This window comes from Schistocerca nitens, chromosome 12 (genome assembly GCF_023898315.1).
Source record: "Schistocerca nitens isolate TAMUIC-IGC-003100 chromosome 12, iqSchNite1.1, whole genome shotgun sequence".
NCBI classification, from domain to species: domain Eukaryota; kingdom Metazoa; phylum Arthropoda; class Insecta; order Orthoptera; family Acrididae; genus Schistocerca; species Schistocerca nitens.
The window spans coordinates 40509978-40531999 of NC_064625.1; the positions used below are offsets into that span (position 1 = coordinate 40509978).

Here is a 22022-nt window from a genome sequence, read left to right on the forward strand (position 1 = left end):
TGAATAGATACCATCTTCCAGATGTAGAACTATGCATGCCAACTTTTGTTTATAACTCCTTCTTGGTGTTCCAATTTTTTTTTTCATGTAATGGATTTATGTAGGACAGTAGTAATTTATTGAACTGAAGGCTTGAGGTTACACTTGCAAGAGGGTTTACCCCCAGACTACTGTTACATTTCCAGAATGAGATTTTCACTCTGCAGCGGAGTGTGCGCTGATATGAAACTTCCTGGCAGATTAAAACTGTGTGCCCGACCGAGACTCGAACTCGGGACCTTTGCCTTTCGCGGGCAAGTGCTCTACCAACTGAGCTACCGAAGCACGACTCACGCCCGGTACTCACAGCTTTACTTCTGCCAGTACCTCGTCTCCTACCTTCCAAACTTTACAGAAGCTCTCCTGCGAAACTTGCAGAACTAGCACTCCTGAAAGAAAGGATATTGCGGAGACATGGCTTAGCCACAGCCTGGGGGATGTTTCCAGAATGAGATTTTCACTCTGCAGCGGAGTGTGCACTGATATGAAACTTCCTGGCAGATTAAAACTGTGTGCCCGACCGAGACTCGAACTCGGGACCTTTGCCTTTTGCGGGCAAGTGCTCTACCAACTGAGCTACCGAAGCACGACTCACGCCCGGTACTCACAGCTTTACTTCTGCCAGTACCTCGTCTCCTACCTTCCAAACTTTACAGAAGCTCTCCTGCGAAACTTGCAGAACTAGCACTCCTGAAAGACAGGATATTGCGGAGACATGGCTTAGCCACAGCCTGGGGGATGTTTCCAGAATGAGATTTTCACTCTGCAGCGGTGCGCTGATATGAAACTTCCTGGCAGATTAAAACTGTGTGCCCGACCGAGACTCGAACTCAGGACCTTTGCCTTTCGCGGGCAAGTGCTCTACCAACTGAGCTACCGAAGCACGACTCACGCCCGGTACTCACAGCTTTACTTCTGCCAGTACCTCGTCTCCTACCTTCCAAACTTTACAGAAGCTCTCCTGCGAAACTTGCAGAACTAGCACCCCTGAAAGAAAGGATATTGCGGAGACATGGCTTAGCCACAGCCTGGGGGATGTTTCCAGAATGAGATTTTCACTCTGCAGCGGAGTGTGCGCTGATATGAAACTTCCTGGCAGATTAAAACTGTGTGCCCGACCGAGACTCGAACTCGGGACCTTTGCCTTTTGCGGGCAAGTGCTCTACCAACTGAGCTACCGAAGCACGACTCACGCCCGGTACTCACAGCTTTACTTCTGCTTCGGTAGCTCAGTTGGTAGAGCACTTGCCCGCGAAAGGCAAAGGTCCCGAGTTCGAGTCTCGGTCGGGTACACAGTTTTAATCTGCCAGGGAGTTTCATACTGTTACATTATCAGTTTCTAAACACTCTCTTTTGTAGAAATACTTAAATTCAGGAATTTTTTATTAAGAATTTCACTAGTAATGTAAAATGAATCTGTAGGGACAGTATCTTGAACTACACCCACTAGTTCATTCTCAGAACACAGCATACTTTACTCAAATAAAATGGAGAACGATGAAGAGACACTCGTAGAACTTTCATGAAACAGCTGAAGTTGGGAGTATTACCCATGCCTGCTACATGTTGGAAAATAGGGCGGGCGGGATTTCTTTAATCTTGGACATTGTACTAGTGATGAACTGTGCCAAGAAGTCATTAGAAATTGGGTAGGGATGCTTGATTAAAAAGACAGTGTAATTGATCTGAATGGGAAAGAAATAGAACAATGGAGAACAAGAACAGCAGATAAAAAGGCATCAGAAGCAAACAGGCAGAAATTGAGCTACAGGATGGGGTTAGAAGAGGCCCAAGGTATTCCTGCCTGTCGTAAGAGGTGACTAAAAGGAGTTTCACAAGTTTCGGCTTTTATGTGATCATCCCCTGTAGGGTTTGACTTCCATTCTTCAAAATTTTCCCAAAGAGCGAACCAATTGGGGAAGGGTGCCTTACATTGTGCATGCGTCTGTCGTGCATTGAGATCTTTAGCCCATTTTCTCGTCGTTGCATTTCAGTCCCACTCATTCTCCATCTCTTGGGTGAGGACACCTTCGTGGGTGCATTTTTCACAATGCACTATGCAGTCTACGATGACCATGGACTTCTTTACACCAGATATCCAGCTTGGTAGCCAGTCTGTTGTCGTGCGGCCGCCATGTGCCCTGTTGGTTGTAGCACCCCACATAGGGATCGCTCTACTGATGCCTGCACCGTTAACTCCCCACGTATGCCAAGGGGTAGATGCCCATCCCCTGGGGCACCGGGACTCCCAGCAATGGCCATCCTGCCAGGTGGTCTTTGCTGCAGCTGGGTGGCGCCCATGGGGAGGGCCCCTGGTCGGAGTGGGTGGCATCAGGGCAGATGGCATGCGATGAAGTGTAGTCCATCATCTCTTGCTGGTGGTGAAACACCAGCAGTCTCTAAGTGATCACAAGCTCAATTCAACACACAGAAGAACGACCCCAAATTGTTCCCCTCCCTGGCCGCACCATGGGAGGAACGTCAGGCTAAGGATGGCTGCGGATCTTACTCGCCTTGGTACCTTGTATGTTCGAGAGCTGATGGGGATCTTTCATGACGATGAAGCCTCAGTTTTTTGTTGAGCATTTGGAGGACAAGTTCGAGGAGGTGGAGGGCTTGTCCAAAATGAGATCTGGGTCAGTCTTGATCAAAACAGCACCCTCTGCCCAGTCAAGGGAGTTACTCGCTTGTGACAAGCTGGGGAATGTTTCGGTAACCACACGCCCCATAAGAGTGGACCAGGGTACATATTTCACAGGGACCTTCTTTTGCAGTCCAACAGTGAGCCGTGCACCAATTTAGAGCGGCGAGGTGTACATTTTGTGCGACGTGTCCACCGGGATCCGAAGGATAATCAGGTTGCCACCGGTGCCTTCGTCTTGACCTTTGAGGGTGATTCATTGCCTGAGAAGGTCAAGGTGATGGTCTACCAGTGTGATGTAAAGCCCTACATCCCTCCCCCAATGCGGTGCTTTAAGTCCTGGAACTTTGGCCATATGTCTTCCCAGTGTACTTCTAGTGTCACATGCTGAGATTGTGGACGCACATCACATCCCAGTACTCCATGTACCCCGGATCCCATCAGTGTCAACTGTGGAGGGCACCATTTGCCTTGCTCGCCTGACTGCAGGATTCTACAGAAAGAAAGGAAAATCGTGGAGTAAAAGACCCTGGACAGACTGATCTACACTGAGACTAAGAGAAAATTTGAACGCCTGCACCCTTTGCATATGACATCGTCTTACGCCGCTGCTACAACAGTTCTGGCACCATCAGCTCTGCCGACCCCAGTCACCTCTCAGAGCCGGAAGACTACACCTGCCCCCTTGATGATGGGGGGACATTGATCTCCCTGTTGCTCCTGCACCACCTACTTCAGGAGCAGCACCTCTCCAGCCATCAGGGTCATCCGTCCCCACTTCTAAGCTGGTGAAGCGTAAGTCTTCTTCAGCTTCTCTCGCTAGGAAGGGGTCCCTTGGGCCACTCCCTTCCCAGGTTTCTTCTGGTGGGAAAGATGACATCCGCCAGTGGCTGAAGTGCCCAAAAGCAGCTTAGTGCTGGAGACTGAGCCAGTGAAGTCCTCCCAGCCAGGGAATCCCAGCAATGCGGACCCCTGCTCTCGGTGGCTATAAGGGATATTACAGGAACCATAGTGACTCTAATCAAGTGTCAGGTGGAGCTTGCATTTATGTTGTAAACTTGGTCTGTAGTGAACATGTGCCCCTTCAAATCCCTCTTGAAGCTGTGGCTGTCAGAATAAGGATGACACAGGAAATAACTGTCTGCAAGGTGTATCTTCCTCCAGATGTTGCAGTACCCCTGAATGTATTAGCTGCACTGATTGATCAACTCCCTAAACATTTTCTTACTTTTGGGATATCCTAATGCCCATAACCCCTTTTGGGGTGGTACCATGCTTACTGGCCGAGGCAGAGGTGTCGGAACTTTACTGTCACAATTCGACCTCTGCCTCTTAAATACTGGAACCACCACACATTTCAGTGAGGCTCATGGTAGTTATTCGGCCAATGATTTATCAATTTGGAGCCCAGGACTTCTCCCATCTTTCCACTGGAGAGCACATGATGACCTGTGTGGTAGTGACCACTTCCCCATCTTCCTGTCACTGCCCCAGCGTCAGGCACACAGACGCTTGCCCAGATGGGCTTTGAACAAGGCGGACTGGGAGCTTTCACCTCTGCTGTCATCGCTGAATCTCCCCCACACGGTAACATCGATGTGATGGTTGAGCAGGTGGCTAGCACAATTGTTTCTGCTGCCATAAATGCAATCCCTCTCTCTTTAGGGTGCCCAATGCGTAAGGCAGTCCCTTGGTGGTTGCCGGAAGTCACTGAAGCAATTAAGGAGCATCGGTAAGCTCTACAGTGGTATAAGCGGCACCCTTCCCTGGAGCACCTCATAGCCTTTAAACGGCCCCATGCCCATGCTCACTTCCTTATCAAGCAACGGAAGGAGTGGTGTCAGGAGAAATACATCTCCACCATTGTGTGTCACACGGCACCTTCCCAAGTCCGGCCAAAGATAAAATGTCTTTCTGGGTACCAACAGCTGTCCCCGGTGTTACCATAAATGGCGAGTTATGTATCAAGGCAAAAGCGATTGCCGAGCACTTTGCTCAAGCTTCTGCGTCGGAGAATTACCCCCCAGCCTTTCGCACACTCAAACAGCGGCTGGAATGGAACATCCTCTCATTCACTACACGCTGCAGTGAATCCTATAACGCCCCATTTACAGAGTGGGAGCTCATCAGTGCCCTTGCACATTGCCCTGACACAGCTCCTGGGCCTGATCACGTCCACAGCCAGATGATTAAACATCTCTCATCTAACTACAAGTGACATCTTCTCGTCATATTCAACCGGATCTGGTGCGATAGCGTCTTTCCATCGCAGTGGCAGGAGAGCGCCATTGTTCCGGTGCTCAAACCCGGTAAAAATGATAATATGTAATTTGAAAAGCTACATAAATAAAACTTTTCCTGTCTGGGAGTAATAAAAATGTCTGATACATTTGGTGACATATGGTGTGCCGCATCTTGAAGAAATTGCACATATGACATATCAATAATTATACACTATGCATGGTGTATATGACCTGGAAATTTTTTCATCCGGGAGAAAACCGGGAAAGACTCGGGAATCATTTAGAATTCCGGGAATTTTTCATTGTTTTAGTTTTCAGTTAAATTTTTGTGATTTTGACTGGTAAGAACCAATACTCTAACAAAGGATATTATTGTATCCCGGTACTGCAGAATCATACTGCAGCAACAAAACATGAACGAGAGGGGGGGAAAAAAGAAGAAGAAAATAAAACTTAAGTTGCAAAGGAAATGCGCCGTATACAACAACAAAACAGTGCTCGTACAAGAGCATCTGCCAACAGCAAAGTGTGTCAAAGGTTTTAGGAAAAGTATGCAATGCTTTATAATAAATTGCCTCCAACGAGCCTGACGTGACAACTGTTTAAATTAGATTCATTTGAGCAGTTGCGGGCGGGCTCTGGGCGTGCGCAGTTGAATCGGGTATGAGTAGTACATTCTCCTGCATCTGGTTACAGAAGTGTGGCTGGGCGCCACTACTTAATATTGCCCCGGTTCGGAAATACAGTAAATCTGGGGCTGATGCACAGAGCAGTCTGAGTTGTGGTGGGGAGGTGGGTCATCTCCACGTGACCTGTGTTTACGTTCAGTGATTTTATTTTTTTTCCCAGAGTTAGAGTCTCGGTCCGGCACACAGGTTTAATCTGCTAGGGAGTTTCAGTGATTTTGTTGTTTACTTTTTGTTTATTGCTCTCACGTTAAATGATAACAAAACGGATTTTTGTGGCGGGAACTGTCAAATTGATTAAAATACATACGCATAATTACGGAAGGCTAAAATATGTTGTTAGTTTCAGATTTTATTTCCACATTTCTGTCAGTCAACCATTAATCGCCTTACAGAACAAAAGAGATTTTGGCTTTTATTAACCTTTTCTGCCGAGGCAGTCAATTTATTTGAAACGAATTGTTTAATTTCACACTATTGGCTAGTTTGAACTATTCGCTGTATTTCAAGTGCACGTATGGCATTATGCCATAATAAACAACCAAACATGAGATAATACGGTACTGATACTCCAAGGAAATTTACATACAAATGTGCATTTTAAGCCAAATTATGTGCTTTAATATGGTTCACGAAATTCCGACGCTCTTGAAGTATCGTCTGATGTCTTGTTTCTTTTATGACATATGTAAGATCATTTAATGTTTTACACGTACGAACATATGGGCTTCCTGCGTCATCGTAGGTGCGCAAGCGCGGTGTCCCCTGTTATCTGACGCTCTCTTGTAACTGCTGAAACAAACCTATTTCTAAAAGGTCGTGGAAAAATATTGCGAATCATGGTTTGAAAAGCGTTACATTCAAAGCAGATTTCCTTTTACGCAAGATGAACTATGTGCAAGAATGTACGATGAATTTCTTAAATCACAAAGCATTTGACTCTCATTTAAAAATCAACTTTTTGAGGATGACCATTTAGAAGAATTTCGAGCCCAGATCAGACATTTATGTTGTTATTAAAATTTTTACTGGCATATTTGTGTGATTTATCTTAAAGTGTAACACGCGCAAAAAAGATCAACATTATATGTGGAAGCTTTTTCTCTTCCAGCTTGTTAATCTTCGAGACCAATATTATATGTGAATGCTACGTATATTAATTTAAACGATTAACTTTTCTTATTTGTGTGTTCACGCTACTTAAGAGTGATCTTGCTATTGGCTGACTACATCACATGGCCTATGCTGTCATCAGCTGGTGAGATCACGTGACATGAGCTATGACTGGCTTACAAAAGTGCATCACAATCTCGATTTCAATGCTTCGGATAGTGACATGCGGTGTTTGGTGGGATTCAAATTTATACCTTCGTTATACGAAAACATGCAGCGTACGTCTTGCTGCCCATCAAAGGTCTTAAAAACGTGTTTAACCCCCCCCCCCCCCCCCCCCACTCGAGTTTCGTTTTCTAAAATGCGGGGAAATTCTACTCCGGTATATAAAACCATAAACATTCAAAGGATTGATGAATTCACAGTGCTGAGGAAGAGTATACTGTCACTTAACACAGAAAAAGTGTATTTTGACCCGGGAAAAAGTGTATTTTTAACCGGGAAATCCGGGAATTTTTCTTTTTTTTTCCCCCTGTCCACGTATACACCCTGCTATGTGATCAAAAGTATCAGGACCCCTAGCTGAAAATGACTTAAAAGTTCGTAGTGCCCTCCATCGGTAATGCTGGAATTCAGTATGGTGTTGCCCCACCTTGAGCCTTGATGGCAGCTTCCGCTCTCGCAAGCATACATTCAATCAAGTGCTGGAAGGTTTCTTGGCAAATGGCAGCCCATTCTTAATGGAGTGCTGCACTGAGGAGAGGTATCAGTGTCGGTCGGTGAGACTGGCATGAAGTCGCCATTCCAAAACATCGCAAAGGAGTTCTATAGGATTCAGGTCAGGACTCTGTGCACTCCAGTCCATAACAGGGAAGTTATTGTCATTTAACCACTCTGCCACAGGCCGTGCATTACGAACAGGTGCTCGATCGTGTTGAGAGATGCAGTCACCATGCTAAAATTGCTCTTCAACAGTGGGAACCAAGAAGGTGCTTAAAACATCAACGTAGGCCTGTGCTGTGATAGTGCCACGCAAAACAAGGGGTGCAAGCCCCCTCCATGAAAAACACGACCTCACCGTAACACCACCGCCTCCGAATTTTTACAGTTGGCACTACACACGCTGGCAGATGATGTTCACCGGGCATTCGCTATACCCTCACCCTGTCATCGGATCGCCACATTGTGTACCAGGATTTGTCACTCCACACAACGCTTTTACACTGTTCAATCATCCAATGTTTACGCTCCTTACACCAAAAAAGGCGTTATTTGGCATTTACCGGGATGATGTGTGGTTTATGTGCAGCCGCTTGACTGTGAAATCAAAGTTTTCTCACCTTCTGCCTAACTATTACAGTACTTCTAGTGGATCCTGATGCAGTTTGGAATTCCTGTGTGATGGTGTGGATAGATGTCTGTCTGTTACACATTACGTCGCTCTTCAACTGTCAGCGGTCTCTGTCAGTCAACAGACGAGGTTGGCCTGTACGCTTTTGTGCTGTGTATGTCCCTTCGTGTTTCCACTTCACTATCACATTGGAGACAGTGGACCTAGGGAAGATTAGGAGTGTGGAAATCTTGTGTACGAACATATGACACAAGTGACATCGCATCACCTGACCACGTTCGAAGTCCGTGAGTTCCACGGAGCGCCCCATTCTGTTCTGTCACGATGTCTAATGACTACCGAGGCCACTGATATGGAGTACCTGACTGTAGGTGGGAGCACAATGCACCTAATATGAAAAACATATGTTTTTGGGGATGCTCGGATACTTTTGATCACATAGTGTATGTTTGACGTAACCTTATGTCAAATACACAGTTACTAATGTACATATTTGCAAAACTATTCCATCAATTGACTTGAAACTTTACTTCGTAATTCAACATGAAGTGCAAACATAAAGAAAACCAAAATTCACTACCATCAGTGGCATCACTGTGCCTTATAAAAAGGTTTCCACCTGCCACTGGTAAAGGCGACACTTATTTATTTGAAATGATGCCATAATGCGAACGGGTATTCCTGAACATTCCCTCTTCTCCAACCTATATGCCCCATAGTGTTATACGAAGCTTTCTCTTTTTAAGTAAGTACACTAAGCTCTTTCATTTTCATTAATACTTCTGTTTCCAGAGCATGATCCGTTATACTGTACTATGCACATGTAATTATTTGGAGCATCTTGACACAAATCTAGGTGCTGCTGCTGCAAACGTGGTGGGGATACTTCCTCTCATTGTGATATGACCATTTTTGTGGAACTGCGCGTATATTACTAAGTCAGTCAGTCAGTAATGGCCAGGTCCACAGACGTTTGGTATATACCCCACACTAACTGTAAACAAATAAAACACAGCCATTTGATCTTTAGTGAAGATTAAATTTCTCATTGTTTTCTGTATCTCACTAGCATCTGCATTTTCTGTTAAATTCTCTTAACCATAATGCTTTAAAAATATTTGATGTCCTCAGTAGAACTTCCTTATTTATCATAAAATTTTACATAGATTTTGATTGTTATGCAATGAGATATGCGATACTTGTGGTTAGAAGAGGAATCATAAGGTGAGCCCAAAATTGGGCAATTGGTGAAATATTCTGTGCAGTCCTACGGCATACTCCTCTCCCACTGTGTTCTTACGAATCTGAAGATACAGATTTATTGATGCAGTGCTCAAGAAACTGTCCAAATACGTAGCACAGTGTGCTGTCACTCCACACACAGTGACCTCACTCTCGAGAATCGGGATATCGTGAGAAATCGGTAGGATAGGGGCGGGATGCTTGCTGTAAAATGTTCCAGTTGGTGAAAGTAGATTATTGGTCCAGATTGAATCTGCTGCTGGCTAACAGAGGCTGTACAAAATACTGTTAAGCCCCACGGCCTGTCGAGAAGAGTCACAGGTGTGTGGTGTCAGCTTGTGGATGTTGTTAAACCACAATTTGGAGGAGAGCCAACTAGTTTACTCGTGTGAGGACAGTTAATGATTTGGGGGAGGGGGGGGGTGACATGCCATCTCTTTTGTGTGACAGTATTTATTATATGTCTTCCTAAACAAGAAACAACTGTGCCCCAGTCCTTAGTTGGTACCTTTGCTGGTAAAAATTTAACTTTGAGGTGTAGAAGCTAGCCTGCATATGGGCTGCAAAGTTATTGAGGATGACTGCTGCAGTAGATGAAGACCTCAGTCCAATGCACTAACAGTCCTTGTCTGGTAACTCATTGTGACACACTTACTCTGTAGTAGCCTCACAGATCATGACTAGCATGCAGAACATAGACTGCCACGACACACACGGGAACTCCCAAGTGTACGTAAATAGCAGCCTGTGGTGACCGCCATGAAACTACCTGAAGACGTTGGCTCCAGGACCTGCTGTGGTTGGCAGCTCTGGGCTGGTCTCAAATAGGCTTAATAATTTGCCTGGTAGTGTCAGTTTTGGAATCTCTGATACGTAACAGATGACACTGTAGCATTCTATGTCAAATCCACAATAAATTTGCTCAGTAAACCTTTTCTCCTAGGGAGAAACCAGTTTTGGATCGGTTCATATTACTTTGTACACCCACTGCCTTTTCCATGTGTTGTCTTAAACTTTGTCCACATTGTCGGTGTAGCCACACAATTTACCCTTGGAATTGTTTGACTGTCACTTAGCTATAAAATGTATTTTGACAATACCAAGAAAAGTGTTTCCAAAACAGAAAAATTTCTTAACAGTGAATATGTCTAAATGTTAGACTGTAATTTCTGAAGGTATTTTTATAAAGTGTAGCCTTGTATGGAAGTGAAATGTGGACAATCAACAGTTGAGACAATAAGAGAATGGAACCTTTCGAAATGTGATGGGATGTATTATATATAGCTTCAGATGAATCTAGTCTGAGCAATGGACAACTGAGGTTAATGCATTTACTTTGCGTACAGACAGTTCACTTTTTCAGAAGCATTGGAAGTTTTGAAGATATCACCATACACACACAGTGCAATGAGATGTACGATGATAAGGTTTTGTATACAGAGAGAGAGAAAGCATGTACAACATGCAAGTCTAATAAACATAAGGGCTGTGATGTTTGTGAGTGAAAACTAATGTCTGTGTCTGAAGCAGATTTACTTCATCTGTAGGTAAGAAAACGAAACTTCAGAAGTTCAAACAATAATGATACGAACAGGCCAGTATGAAGGTAAACATTGTTTCTAATAAAATAATAAGTGTTTGGTCACATTAACTAGAAAATATCTTTTTGAACGTGATGTGTGTGAACAGTTTTGCAAGTGTAAGTGCATGTAAACATCAAGGAAAACGTGATTTGTTCTTCATATTAGGGAACTATTGAGTTGTTTTTACCAATAGGTTAAAATATTCGTTCAGGCAGGATTCGAACCAGCAGTCCATGGATATCATGTTACATAATTCAACAGCCTACCATTGTAACAACTGAGATACAAATAATCTACATAAAACGACAATTTTCACTAAGAGTAATTTCATTGAATGACGTTGTCTTTCCTTGTAACAGTGGAAAAGCATATATCATAGGCAAATTAAGACATTTTAAATCAAATTAGGGAACTTGTGCATCAACATGGTGGTCTCTATAGTGCAACCACATTTTATGCATCTTCTCATTCTTTGGAACACACAAAAACCGTTTTCCAGGAGTTTTTATGGGTGTATTTGTACAGTGTGCAACTACAGACCATTTGTAACCATTTTCCGAAATGTACATTCCAAAGCAAGACACACTGTTAATGAGCTTTCTTACAGTAGGAGCAGCAAGCTAACGGGTGACATCACGGGCATCACATGACTCAAATGAGCATATTAGCAGGAATTCGAATTATTTTAATTCAATTCCTGTGTTTATAAAAGAATGCTGAAATTCGAGAGAGAGAGAGAGAGAGAGAGAGAGAGAGAAGCATTACGGGCATAAAATGACGTGACTAATCATTTAAGAAGTATCTAGAAAACAGTCATTCACTATTAGTGTCAGTGGTGTTTAGAAACAGCTGAAATTGTTAAAACTGAACAAAGCTCTGGGGCCCATTGGAATTACTTGATTCTATACTGAATTTGTGGCTAAGTTAGCCCCTGTTCTAGCAATAATTTATCATAGATCCCGTGAACGAAAAACTGTTCTTGCACAAAAAGAAGTGCATGTCACACTCGTCCACAAGAATGGTAGAAGAAATGATCCACAATACTACCATCCAGTATCCTTGACACAGATTTGTTGTAGAATCTTGGAACATATTCTGAGCTCAAACATACTGAGTCAATAACGTTGATCGTGTGAAACCCAACTTGCACTTTTCTCACGTGACATTCTGAAAGCCGTGAATCAAGCCAGTCAGGTAGGTGCAGTATTTCTTGATTTCTGAAAAACATTTGACTCAGTACTGCACCTATGCTTATTGTCATAAGTATGTACATATGGGGTATCAAGTGAAAATTGTAACTGGATTGAGGACTTTTTAGTAGGGAGGACACAGCATGTTATTTCGAATGGAGAGTTATTGTCAGATGTAGAAGTAACTTCAGGTGTACCCAGGGAACTGTGTTGTGACTCTTGCTGTTCATGCTGTATATTGCTCACCTTGCAGACAATATTAATACTAACCTCAACTTTTTGCCCATGATACGGTTATCTGTAATGAAGTACTGTCTGAAAGAAGCTGCGTACATACTCAGTCAGATCTTGATCGGATTTTGAAATGGTGCAAAGATTACATGTGGGCTGCACATTTTTGGAAAGCTTTCATTTGTTTTGTTTGACATGTTTCAAGATAAGTGAGTAGTCTTAGTGTAACTGGACCCCACACTAGCATAGCTCTGTTGTTTCTCCCCCTTTATTTCAGAAAGATTAAAAAGGGGCCTTTGGGGAGTAACACTTTAAAGTTCTTGAAGCATTTAGGGTAGGGCACATGCTGCATTCAATTATTATATAGAAGTGGAGTCAGTTCCTGTCAGATTAAAACAGTGTTCTGGATGAGGACTTCAACCCTGAATGTTACTTTTCGTGGGCAGAAATGAAGCTGTGAGGGCAGGAGACAAAGTATACCTGGCAGCTCAGGCGGTAGAGCATAGTGTGCTAAAGGTTCAAGTACTTGGGTGCACACAATTTTAGTTGGTGGAAGTTTCAAAACACACATTCTGCTTTGGGATGGTTGGGGCAAAGGGGTGAGGAGGAGGTAGGTGTGTGTGTGTGTGTGTGTGTGTGTGTGTGTGTGTGTGTGTGTGTAAAATATTCATTCAGGGATGATATTCTTCCATCATTTAACACAGCTATATAGAGATATAACATAGAGTGCGGTGATTCGTAATTTTGTCAAATAAAAGGTTTACATACCTGGACACATTCTGAGTGAGAGTTCGTGATCACCCGATGGAATAAAGTTCTAAGACAGTTATGGTGGAAGAAGAGTTAAATAACATGAAATGGAAATCTATCAAAGTAATGGGGTTTGTTTTAAAAACTAGCAAAATCTACCAACCAGCCTCACATTTAGATGATGAGGTAAGAGACCTCTTACGAGTCACAGAAAAAGTAAATGTCCACAAATTCCACTATGGGAGGAAAACGAATGATTTTTTAAGGACAATAGATGACTAATTCTTTAGTGGGAAACTCTGTATGTAAATCAGAATGAACAGTCAAGATCGCAATAGTATATATTTATTTACCAATTTCTGCTTATGTAATAGCAATCTTCAGAATTTTAGGCCCCCTATGGCTGGTGCTGGGGGCTCTCAGTTGTCTCATGATACCACAATAGTGGTGTACAATCACAGTATTATGGGATAACCGAGGAGTCACCAGCACCAGCCATAGAGGACCAAAAATTCTGGAGGTGGCTTCTACATAAGCCGAAACTCGTAAATAAATAAATATTATTGCAATCCTGACTGTTCATTCTAACTAAAATATAGCATCAGGTCCCTGTTCTCTATAGACTATGTTGTCTAAATTTATGAACATTGTAAGTGACAACAAAAATTAGAGGTTAGATGTTAGCATAATTTGTCACAATATGTTAGAGTTTGCCAAGAAGAAAAACATGTTTGCCCTTACTACATTGTCCGAGAAGAAAACAGTTTCAGTGTGAGCTTGCCAAGACCTGCAATTGGAAATGATAAGTTTTACAGAATAATAAAGATATTGGATACGATAATCATAAACTGCTTTACAATTTCAGCTGGTTAGTGACTAGTTGAAGACTCAATGGAGACAGAAATAGAAAGAAAGTAGCCAGGCAGTAAAACAGAAATGTTGACCACAAGAGTTTTAGTAATGAGAAGGCATACCAGATCAAATTAAGCATCTTAGAAAGTCTAGATGAAAGGGGGTGTTAGCAACATATGTTGAAAGTACAGGTAATACAGAAGAAAAGAAATCTGAAATAGAACAAGACAGTTATTAAAGAGAGTATCAGACTTTTAAGCAAGTGATAGAACGTGATAAAATATGCTGAATTAAAACCAGTCACAAACATTTTGAGGAGGATGTCAGAAAATAAAATGAAAATTTGATTGAAGAAAATTGCAAGCAGTGTAAGTACAGATAAAATAGAACACCTGTATTGGGTAGACACCACATTTTATTAGATTCTGTGGCAGTTGAGACAGTAACTGATAGAAAGAAAATTGTCTGAGCATTCAAAGATCTCCTTAAATGTTTGTATAGTTGAAAGATTAATCAACAACTTATGTAATTAACAATGAAATTAATGACATTCCAGAAGTAATACAAAATGATGTGTCTGAAGCCATTCAAGGTTTGAATACCGGAAATGCACCTTGGTGGTGGTGGTGGTGGTGGTGGTGGTGGTGGTGAAGATTCAGTAGAAATGGTTAAAGCTGGAGGAAAAGCAGTACAAACAGTAGTTGTAAAATTATTTGCAGAATGTTGACAGAAGAAAATACTGTCACACATCTGTAAGAATGCTGCTGCTTTTATATTTCACAAGGAAAGAGGCAGTTGAAATGTAAAAGATATTAAATTTCATAGAATAACTGTGGATCTTTATCAAGCAAAGGAACGAGAACTGTGTAAAAGACAACAGGCCATTTTCCAGTTGTGAACAAATTTAGAAAGTGAGGTAATGAGTATGAATTAGTACTGTCGAGAATTCATAGTTTCGAAAAACCTTTTGACTGTGATTCAGACAAAGTTTATACTGATAACACTACAGAAATGTGGTATTGATACACATATATTAGTATATGGAAAAACACACATGCCAGTGGTACAGCTACTGTTACACTTCATTAGTATAGTGCCGAATCGAATTTTCAGTAGTTCTATAAGGAGTTTTCGGGTCCTTAAATTGGGAAAACAATAAAGAAATCGGTGTTAATGGAACATATCTGTAGCTCTTTCATTTTGGCGATTATGCTGTACTGTTTACTCCTAGTGCAGCTATGAGTGGAGTAACTTAAAAGAGCAAACTTCCAAATATGCTGTATTAAATAGTCAGGGAGGAAAATGAGTGTAAATAAATCATGTAATGAATAATTCTGTAAGAAATGGCATATTATTGGCATATTGTGTACTAAGTTGAGATTATTCCCTAACAGGAACATTTTTTTCAGCACAGTATAATTTAATTGTAAATTCACAGTATTTTCCCCATTGGTAAATGTTACGATATCAGTGGAATGTTATTGAAACTAAGCAAAGTTCTCTTCTTTATTAATTTTGTGTGTGTGTGTGTGTGTGTGTGTGTGTGTGTGTGTGTGTGTGTGTGTGTGTGTGTGTGTGTGTGTGTGAGAGAGAGAGATGATACTGTTTGGAAATGTAAATGGGGAGAAAACATCTATTTAAGGACATCTTGTAACACCCTGAGCTTCATTTGAAATGTTTAATAGGCAAACTGGTATATGAGTGTAGAACCCATCATTGGCATCTTACACAAAGGACAACAAACAGTTGTATGCATATCATATTTGTAATGTAACAATTGTATACATAAGAGTATGAGTGTAAGTTAACTCATTATGTATCTGTATATTGATGGTGTATTAATTATAAATTCTTCATAATGCTCAAATTCATGCTCATGTAGAAAACATATAACTGTGCAGATATTTAAAATCTAATTATAACTATGTCTATGTTAATTTGATCAAGTGTGAAATTTGCCCTTCCTCACAGTACACAGATCGTGCTGCATGTTGCTGCTGTCGGATCTTACATGGTTACATTTCTTGGTCATATTAGATACAACTGTCATATAATGTAAAAATGCTACTGATAGGCCAGAAAATCTGTATTACATCTCTCTTTGACCTATCTATGAGTTAAGTTTCCATTATGATAGTTGTTTCCAATCTGAGCAAGAAATGTCACCATTTAAGTTCTGAGAGCAGTAACGTATACAACAACCTGTGTGCTGTGGTAGGACAAATGTCATATATCATCATATTAACATATTCACAAGAAAGAAAGAAAATTTGCTAATATTTGTAAGAAATCCCTTCTTGAACTAGAGTGCAAAAATATACACATGCTTATATGCTTTCTAGATGAACATTGACTTACACACAACAGAGTATTTATAGTTAACACACGTCATTGACAGAGAGATAGAAATATATGTTTACTTACTTATTATCTACCCTTATTTTTACTATTGTTACATTCTGAATATCAGTATGCATGCAGTTGTTTCTTTGCCACTGTATCGGATGCCACTGATGATGGGTTCTTTGCCCAAATACCAGTTTTGCTAGGAAATAATTGGAATGCAGCTCAGATCTTTAAAGAAGTGTCCTATAACTAATGTGTACAAGCTGTGGAGCAAAAAACATTCAATGAAGAAAAGGTGTCTTGTTTTGCATATTCAGATTAATTTCAAAATGCACACTGCCGATATTGTGGCAGTAATAGTGCCCTCATCATTGTGTCTTCGAAGTCAGAAACTCTTACCAGTGGAAAATTTTTTCCACATGTGTGTTTGTTCTTGTGTTATTTTCTGCTGCAGAAAACTACTGAAGCAGAGCTTTAGTTTAGAAAACTATTGAAGCAGAACTTTAGTTTGGGTGAAGTAGATCTGCAGATAGCTTATTGTAGAAGTGCAATCAGCATTCGTATTGCTTCCACAGGTATTCTCCAAGTCGTGCCACGACGGATGACGACTTTCCGATCCTTCCCCCACTGCCAAAGGATCCGCCCCCTCCATTGCTGGCACCGGGAGGTGGGAAGACCACGTCGCGTGCCACCGTACTCGGCAAAGCTCAGGCGAAGAAGCGCCTCCTGGCCTTCTCAATGACAAAGCAGGGCGGCGGAGCGGGCCTGTCATTTGGGTTCGCGCGCAAAGCTGCAACGCGGGTCTCCTCCTCGGCACCTGCGAAGGCATTCGGTCCTGGCGGCGAGGAGGGAGTAGATGCTGGTGGAGCATCTACTGGTGGCGGCAGGAGCGGCCACATGTCTGCTGCGGATGGGCCGCCTGTGGAGCGCAGAGAGAAGAGAGGGAAAAAGAAGGTGTCAACACGGGAGGACAGGGCTAAAGCGGTGGTGTCCGCTATTGAAGAGATCAAGCGAGAGGAGCTGATGATGCGCGGGCTGGCATTCGGGGGACTGGGTGTACAGCCTCTCCTGAGTTCCCAGATGGCCAACACTGGTCCACTGCCCCTGCTGGAGAAGCCAATACTTCCGCCGAGTAAGTGAATTGCCTTCATTAACTTAGTTACACTAATATTTTAATAACCAAATATTTTGAACAGTATGTTACAATTTTTGGTCTGCATTTAGAACATGATTTTGTCATGTAATGTCTACTTTTTGTTCTAAAGCCGTATTTCACCAACTTGTGTTGCTGTCTTCTGTAGCTGCTGTCATTTTTTTGCTCTGCCCCCATCCCATTTACTCTTCGTCGTTCTTGCTTTCCTGAATGGTTGTCCATCTCTCCAGGCTTTTATAACTTTCCAAATAAATTATGTGTAATAAGACATAATTGTGATAGATAGCAATTGTTTTCTTTAATTAATGTACAAAGCTTGATGTGCCCTTTTATTTTCAGTGTTGCATCACTCAACTGTCTCTGTACTTCATGTACTTTATTATTGTCTCCTGGCAAGTAGATATTTCAGGTACTCAAATGGTCTGTATACTTTGACATATGTAAGCCACTCCTTCCCTTTTTCTGTTTCAGAGCAAAGAGACATATGTGTACATGCACTTGTAACAGGACATACTCCTCTAGCATTACTTTTCCTCAACTGTAGTTGTCAATATCAGTATTATTTTTTTAATTTTGGACAGGTCAATATTATCTCAGTTGCTTTTCAGAAAAATTTCGTATAATTTAATACACAGTATAAATTAATAGAGGGAAACATTCCACGTGGGAAAAATATATCTAAAAACAAAGATGATGTGACTTACCAAACGAAAGCGTTGGCACGTCGATAGACACACAAACAAACACAAACATACACACAAAATTCAAGCTTTTGCAACAAACTGTTGCCTCATCAGGAAAGAGGGAAGGAGAGGGAAAGACGAAAGGATGTGGGTTTTAAGGAAGAGGGTAAGGAGTCATTCCAATCCCGGGAGCGGAAAGACTTACCTTAGGGGGAAAAAAGAACGGGTATACACTCACGCACACACACACATATCCATCCACACATATACAGACACAAGCAGACATATTTAAATATATATAGCATGGGACTGAATTCTATTTTTTATTAATGGGCAGGCTCAGTTGAGAATATAATATAGTTCACTTGAGAATTTGCCATAATACTATTCCAATCCACATTCTTTAGCATGTTATTGAAAATAGTTATATTTTGGTCTGTATTCATACTAATATGCAACTGTGTGTAGAAACCTTTTTTTATGTTCACACCTAGTGCTACTGCATGGTGGTCTGACAAAGCACTTATAATAACAGAGATGTATGATCATAAAGATGAATACCAGTGATTATGTAATCTATTGCAGACTAGCATAGTTTTAGTCTCCCTAGTTGCAGTGTTTATCAGGTATCGTACATTATATTCAAGCACAGTATACTTGAATAGTCTAGTGTGTAACTTATCTGCTAATATATTTATGTTGAAATCTCCTATAATTACTAACTTATTCAAAAAACACAGATGATGTGACTTACCGAACGAAAGTGCTGGCAGGTCGATAGACACACAAACAAACACAAACATACACATGAAATTCAAGCTTTTGCAACAAACTGTTGCCTCATCAGGAAAGAGGGAAGGAGAGGGAAAGACAAAAAGGATGTGGGTTTTAAGGGAGAGGGTAAGGAGTCATTCCAATCCCGGGAGCGGAAAGACTTACCTTGTGTATGTGTGTGTGTGCGAGTGTATACCCCTTTTTTCCCCCTAAGGTAAGTCTTTCCGCTCCCGGGATTGGAATGACTCCTTACCCTCTCCCTTAAAACCAACATCCTTTCGTCTTTCCCTCTCCTTCCCTCTTTCCTGATGAGGCAACAGTTTGTTGCAAAAGCTGAATTTTGTGTGTATGTTTGTGTTTGTTTGTGTGTCTATCGACGTGCCAGCGCTTTCGTTTGGTAAGTCACATCATCTTTGTTTTTAGATATATTAATACACAGTATGTTATATTTCAAGTATAAAATTTATGAAAAAAATTACTTCATAAAATATTTTAGTTTTGACGTTATTATCAATAAGTGCCAGTTCTAAATGTACAGTTAAAATTTTTTAGAAGCATTTGAGATTACGAATTATTGCCACACTTAAAATTTTTATTATTAATTATGCAATCCTATAATGTTTACTATGTTTCTTTCTGGATTCATTTATGCTGAAGTGCCAAAGAAACTGGTGAAGCAAATGTATTGAAATACAGAGATATGTAAACAGACAGAATTAGGCGCTGCGGTTGGCAATGCCTATATAAGGCAACAAGTGCCGTGCACAGTTGTTAGATAGGTTACTGCACCTACAATGGCAGATTATCAACGTTTAAGTTAGTTTTAATGTGGTGGTATAGTCAGCACATGAGCGATGGGTCACAGCATCTCCCATGTAGCGATGAAGTGGGGATTGTCCTGTACAGTCATTTCATGAGTGTACTATGAGTATCAGGAGTCTGGTAAAACATCAGATCTCCAACAGCGCTGCAGCTGGAAAAAGATCCTGCAAGATAGGGACCGACGATGACTCAAGGGAATCGTTCAACGTGACAGAAGGGCAACCCTTCGGCAAATTGCTGCAGAGTTCAAAGGTGGCACGTCAACAAGTGTCAGAGTGCAAACCATTCAACAAAACATCATCGTTATGGGCTTTCCGAGCTGAAGGCTAGTTTGTGCACCCTTGATGACTGCACAACACAAAGCTTTATGCCTCGCAGGCATAAGCATCCTGTCTGATCACCTGCATCCATTCATGTCCATTATGCATTGTGGCAGACATGGATAATTCCAGCAGGACAATGCAACACCCCACATGTCCAGAATTACTACAGAGTGGCTCCAAGAACATTCTTCTGAGTTCAAACACTTCCGCTGGCCACCAAACTCCCCAGACATGAACATTATTGAGCATATCTGGGATGCTTTGCAAGATGCTGCTCAGGAGAGATCTCCACCCACTTGTACTCTTACGGATTTATGAACAGCCCTGCAGGATTCATAGTTTCATTTCCCTCCATCACCACTACAGACATTAGTAGAGTCCATACACTTCATGTTAAGCACTACTGTGTGCTCGCGGGGGCGCTACACAATACTTGGCAGGTGTACCAGTTTCTTTGGCTTTTCAGTGTACATTTTCCTTATGTGTTCTGGGAACATTACAGTCCCTATTGGTAGGCAGTATTTTCCATTAGTGCTTCCTGTTGTAGGCTCAAAACTGTGAAACTGTAGTAGCAAAAATCTGATTACCTAACATTGCACAATTATATTAGTGGTAAAAGGTTTCATAATCTTGATTTGCATAGCGTGTTTCAATCCATCTTTTGAATGGTTTTCTTTGTAATGTGAAGTTACGCCATCGTAATTCAAAATCACACAACTGTTGTTAGAATCTGAGAACTTTTGATGAGGCCAACTCGAAAAGAATTGATGCATTGTTTCATAATCCAGTACCTGTACAAATTTTTAGTGACAATGCCATGTCCACGTATTACGTCATAGTCAATAACAGAAAATGACTTTTCAGTAATGTCATATGAGTCTAGGCTTTAAACGTGTAGTACAGTGAAAGAGTTACCAATCGGACTCAATTTTATTTATTTATTGCACTCAGTTGCATTTCTGCTGCTGCTGCTGCTGCTGCTGCTGCATTTCCCCAGAATGCTTGGGTAGTTCAGAGAAGGTAAACTTTGATTGAAGTTATAGAGCATTGACATTGTGATTTGGTTGTTGACTTACGCCCCCACAGTATCATTTTCTTAGGTAGAAATTCTTGTGTGAACTAAGTTTTAGAATTTTTTAGGCACTACAAAACCATAATTATGTGGCATCCCTTCGTGCCCCTACACCCACTCCACCCTAACCAAACCTAACACGAGGAGGGCTAGGCATGTCATTGGCCTATAGCATTGTTCCAGAAGGCAAGTCCTATGTATACATAATTTGGTTAAAATTACCCCAAATGCTCCACCTTAATGGGTTACTTAAATGTCTCCCATTCCTTCTGCTGCCTTTACCGCTATGGGGTTGAAGGTTACCTGGACATTTTTCCATGATATTATCTATTACTTTCAAAGGAGATGTTTTATTGTTTCGATTCCATACCGGGCACTCGGTAAAACAACTGGATATGATTTTTTTTGGAATACGTTTTGGTTACAAATTGTTTTATCTATTTTTGGCAGTGATGCATTTTGCCCTTGTGGGGCACCTCTATTTTAATCTAGAGATGTAAAATAACGTTATGAGACATAGCTACATTAAAAATGGGGGATGGGAGTAGTATGAGGCAAAGTTCTAGGTTGTGAACTTGGTTAAGAAGTACTGCGGTGAGCCAGCATCTGTCCATTAATGCCAGCACATAATTGAATGATCAGTTGGTTAGCCAAAACCAGTTTTATTATGATGCTCACTATACTAACCCATGAGCAGTTCTTTATCATGAATGCGATGCTACCTTATTCATTTCTATATCTCTTTTCTTGTTCTTTCCTGACTTCTTGTGCATTATATTTATGTTTCATCCTCTATACGCAAAGCTCCATGCAGTGTATGCCAGTATGTGGTTGGCTGCATGTTACACAAGTTCTTTTAAATACAGGGTGTACATAAAGTCTGGGGAACACTTTCAGTTGTTTATTGCACAAGAACTAAACATTGTAC

The 22022-nt window shown here is 41.5% G+C and overlaps 1 protein-coding gene and 2 non-coding genes across 5 annotated transcripts in view; 1 reads left to right on the forward strand and 2 right to left on the reverse strand.

Moving 5' to 3' along the window:
* The window catches only part of LOC126215150 (cleavage and polyadenylation specificity factor subunit 6-like), an 81018-nt gene that overhangs the window by 29623 nt on the left and 29373 nt on the right, over positions 1-22022 (forward strand). For all 3 annotated transcript variants that reach the window (XM_049941812.1, XM_049941811.1, XM_049941813.1), the window contains one exon: positions 16843-17399. In XM_049941812.1, coding sequence (XP_049797769.1) covers positions 16843-17399 — 557 coding nt within the window. The remainder of the gene's footprint in view (positions 1-16842; positions 17400-22022) is intronic.
* Positions 552-626, reverse strand: Trnal-caa (transfer RNA leucine (anticodon CAA)). Its single transcript has one exon. It is a non-coding gene; the product is annotated as a tRNA-Leu (tRNA).
* Trnal-caa (transfer RNA leucine (anticodon CAA)) lies at positions 1150-1224 on the reverse strand. Its single transcript has one exon. It is a non-coding gene; the product is annotated as a tRNA-Leu (tRNA).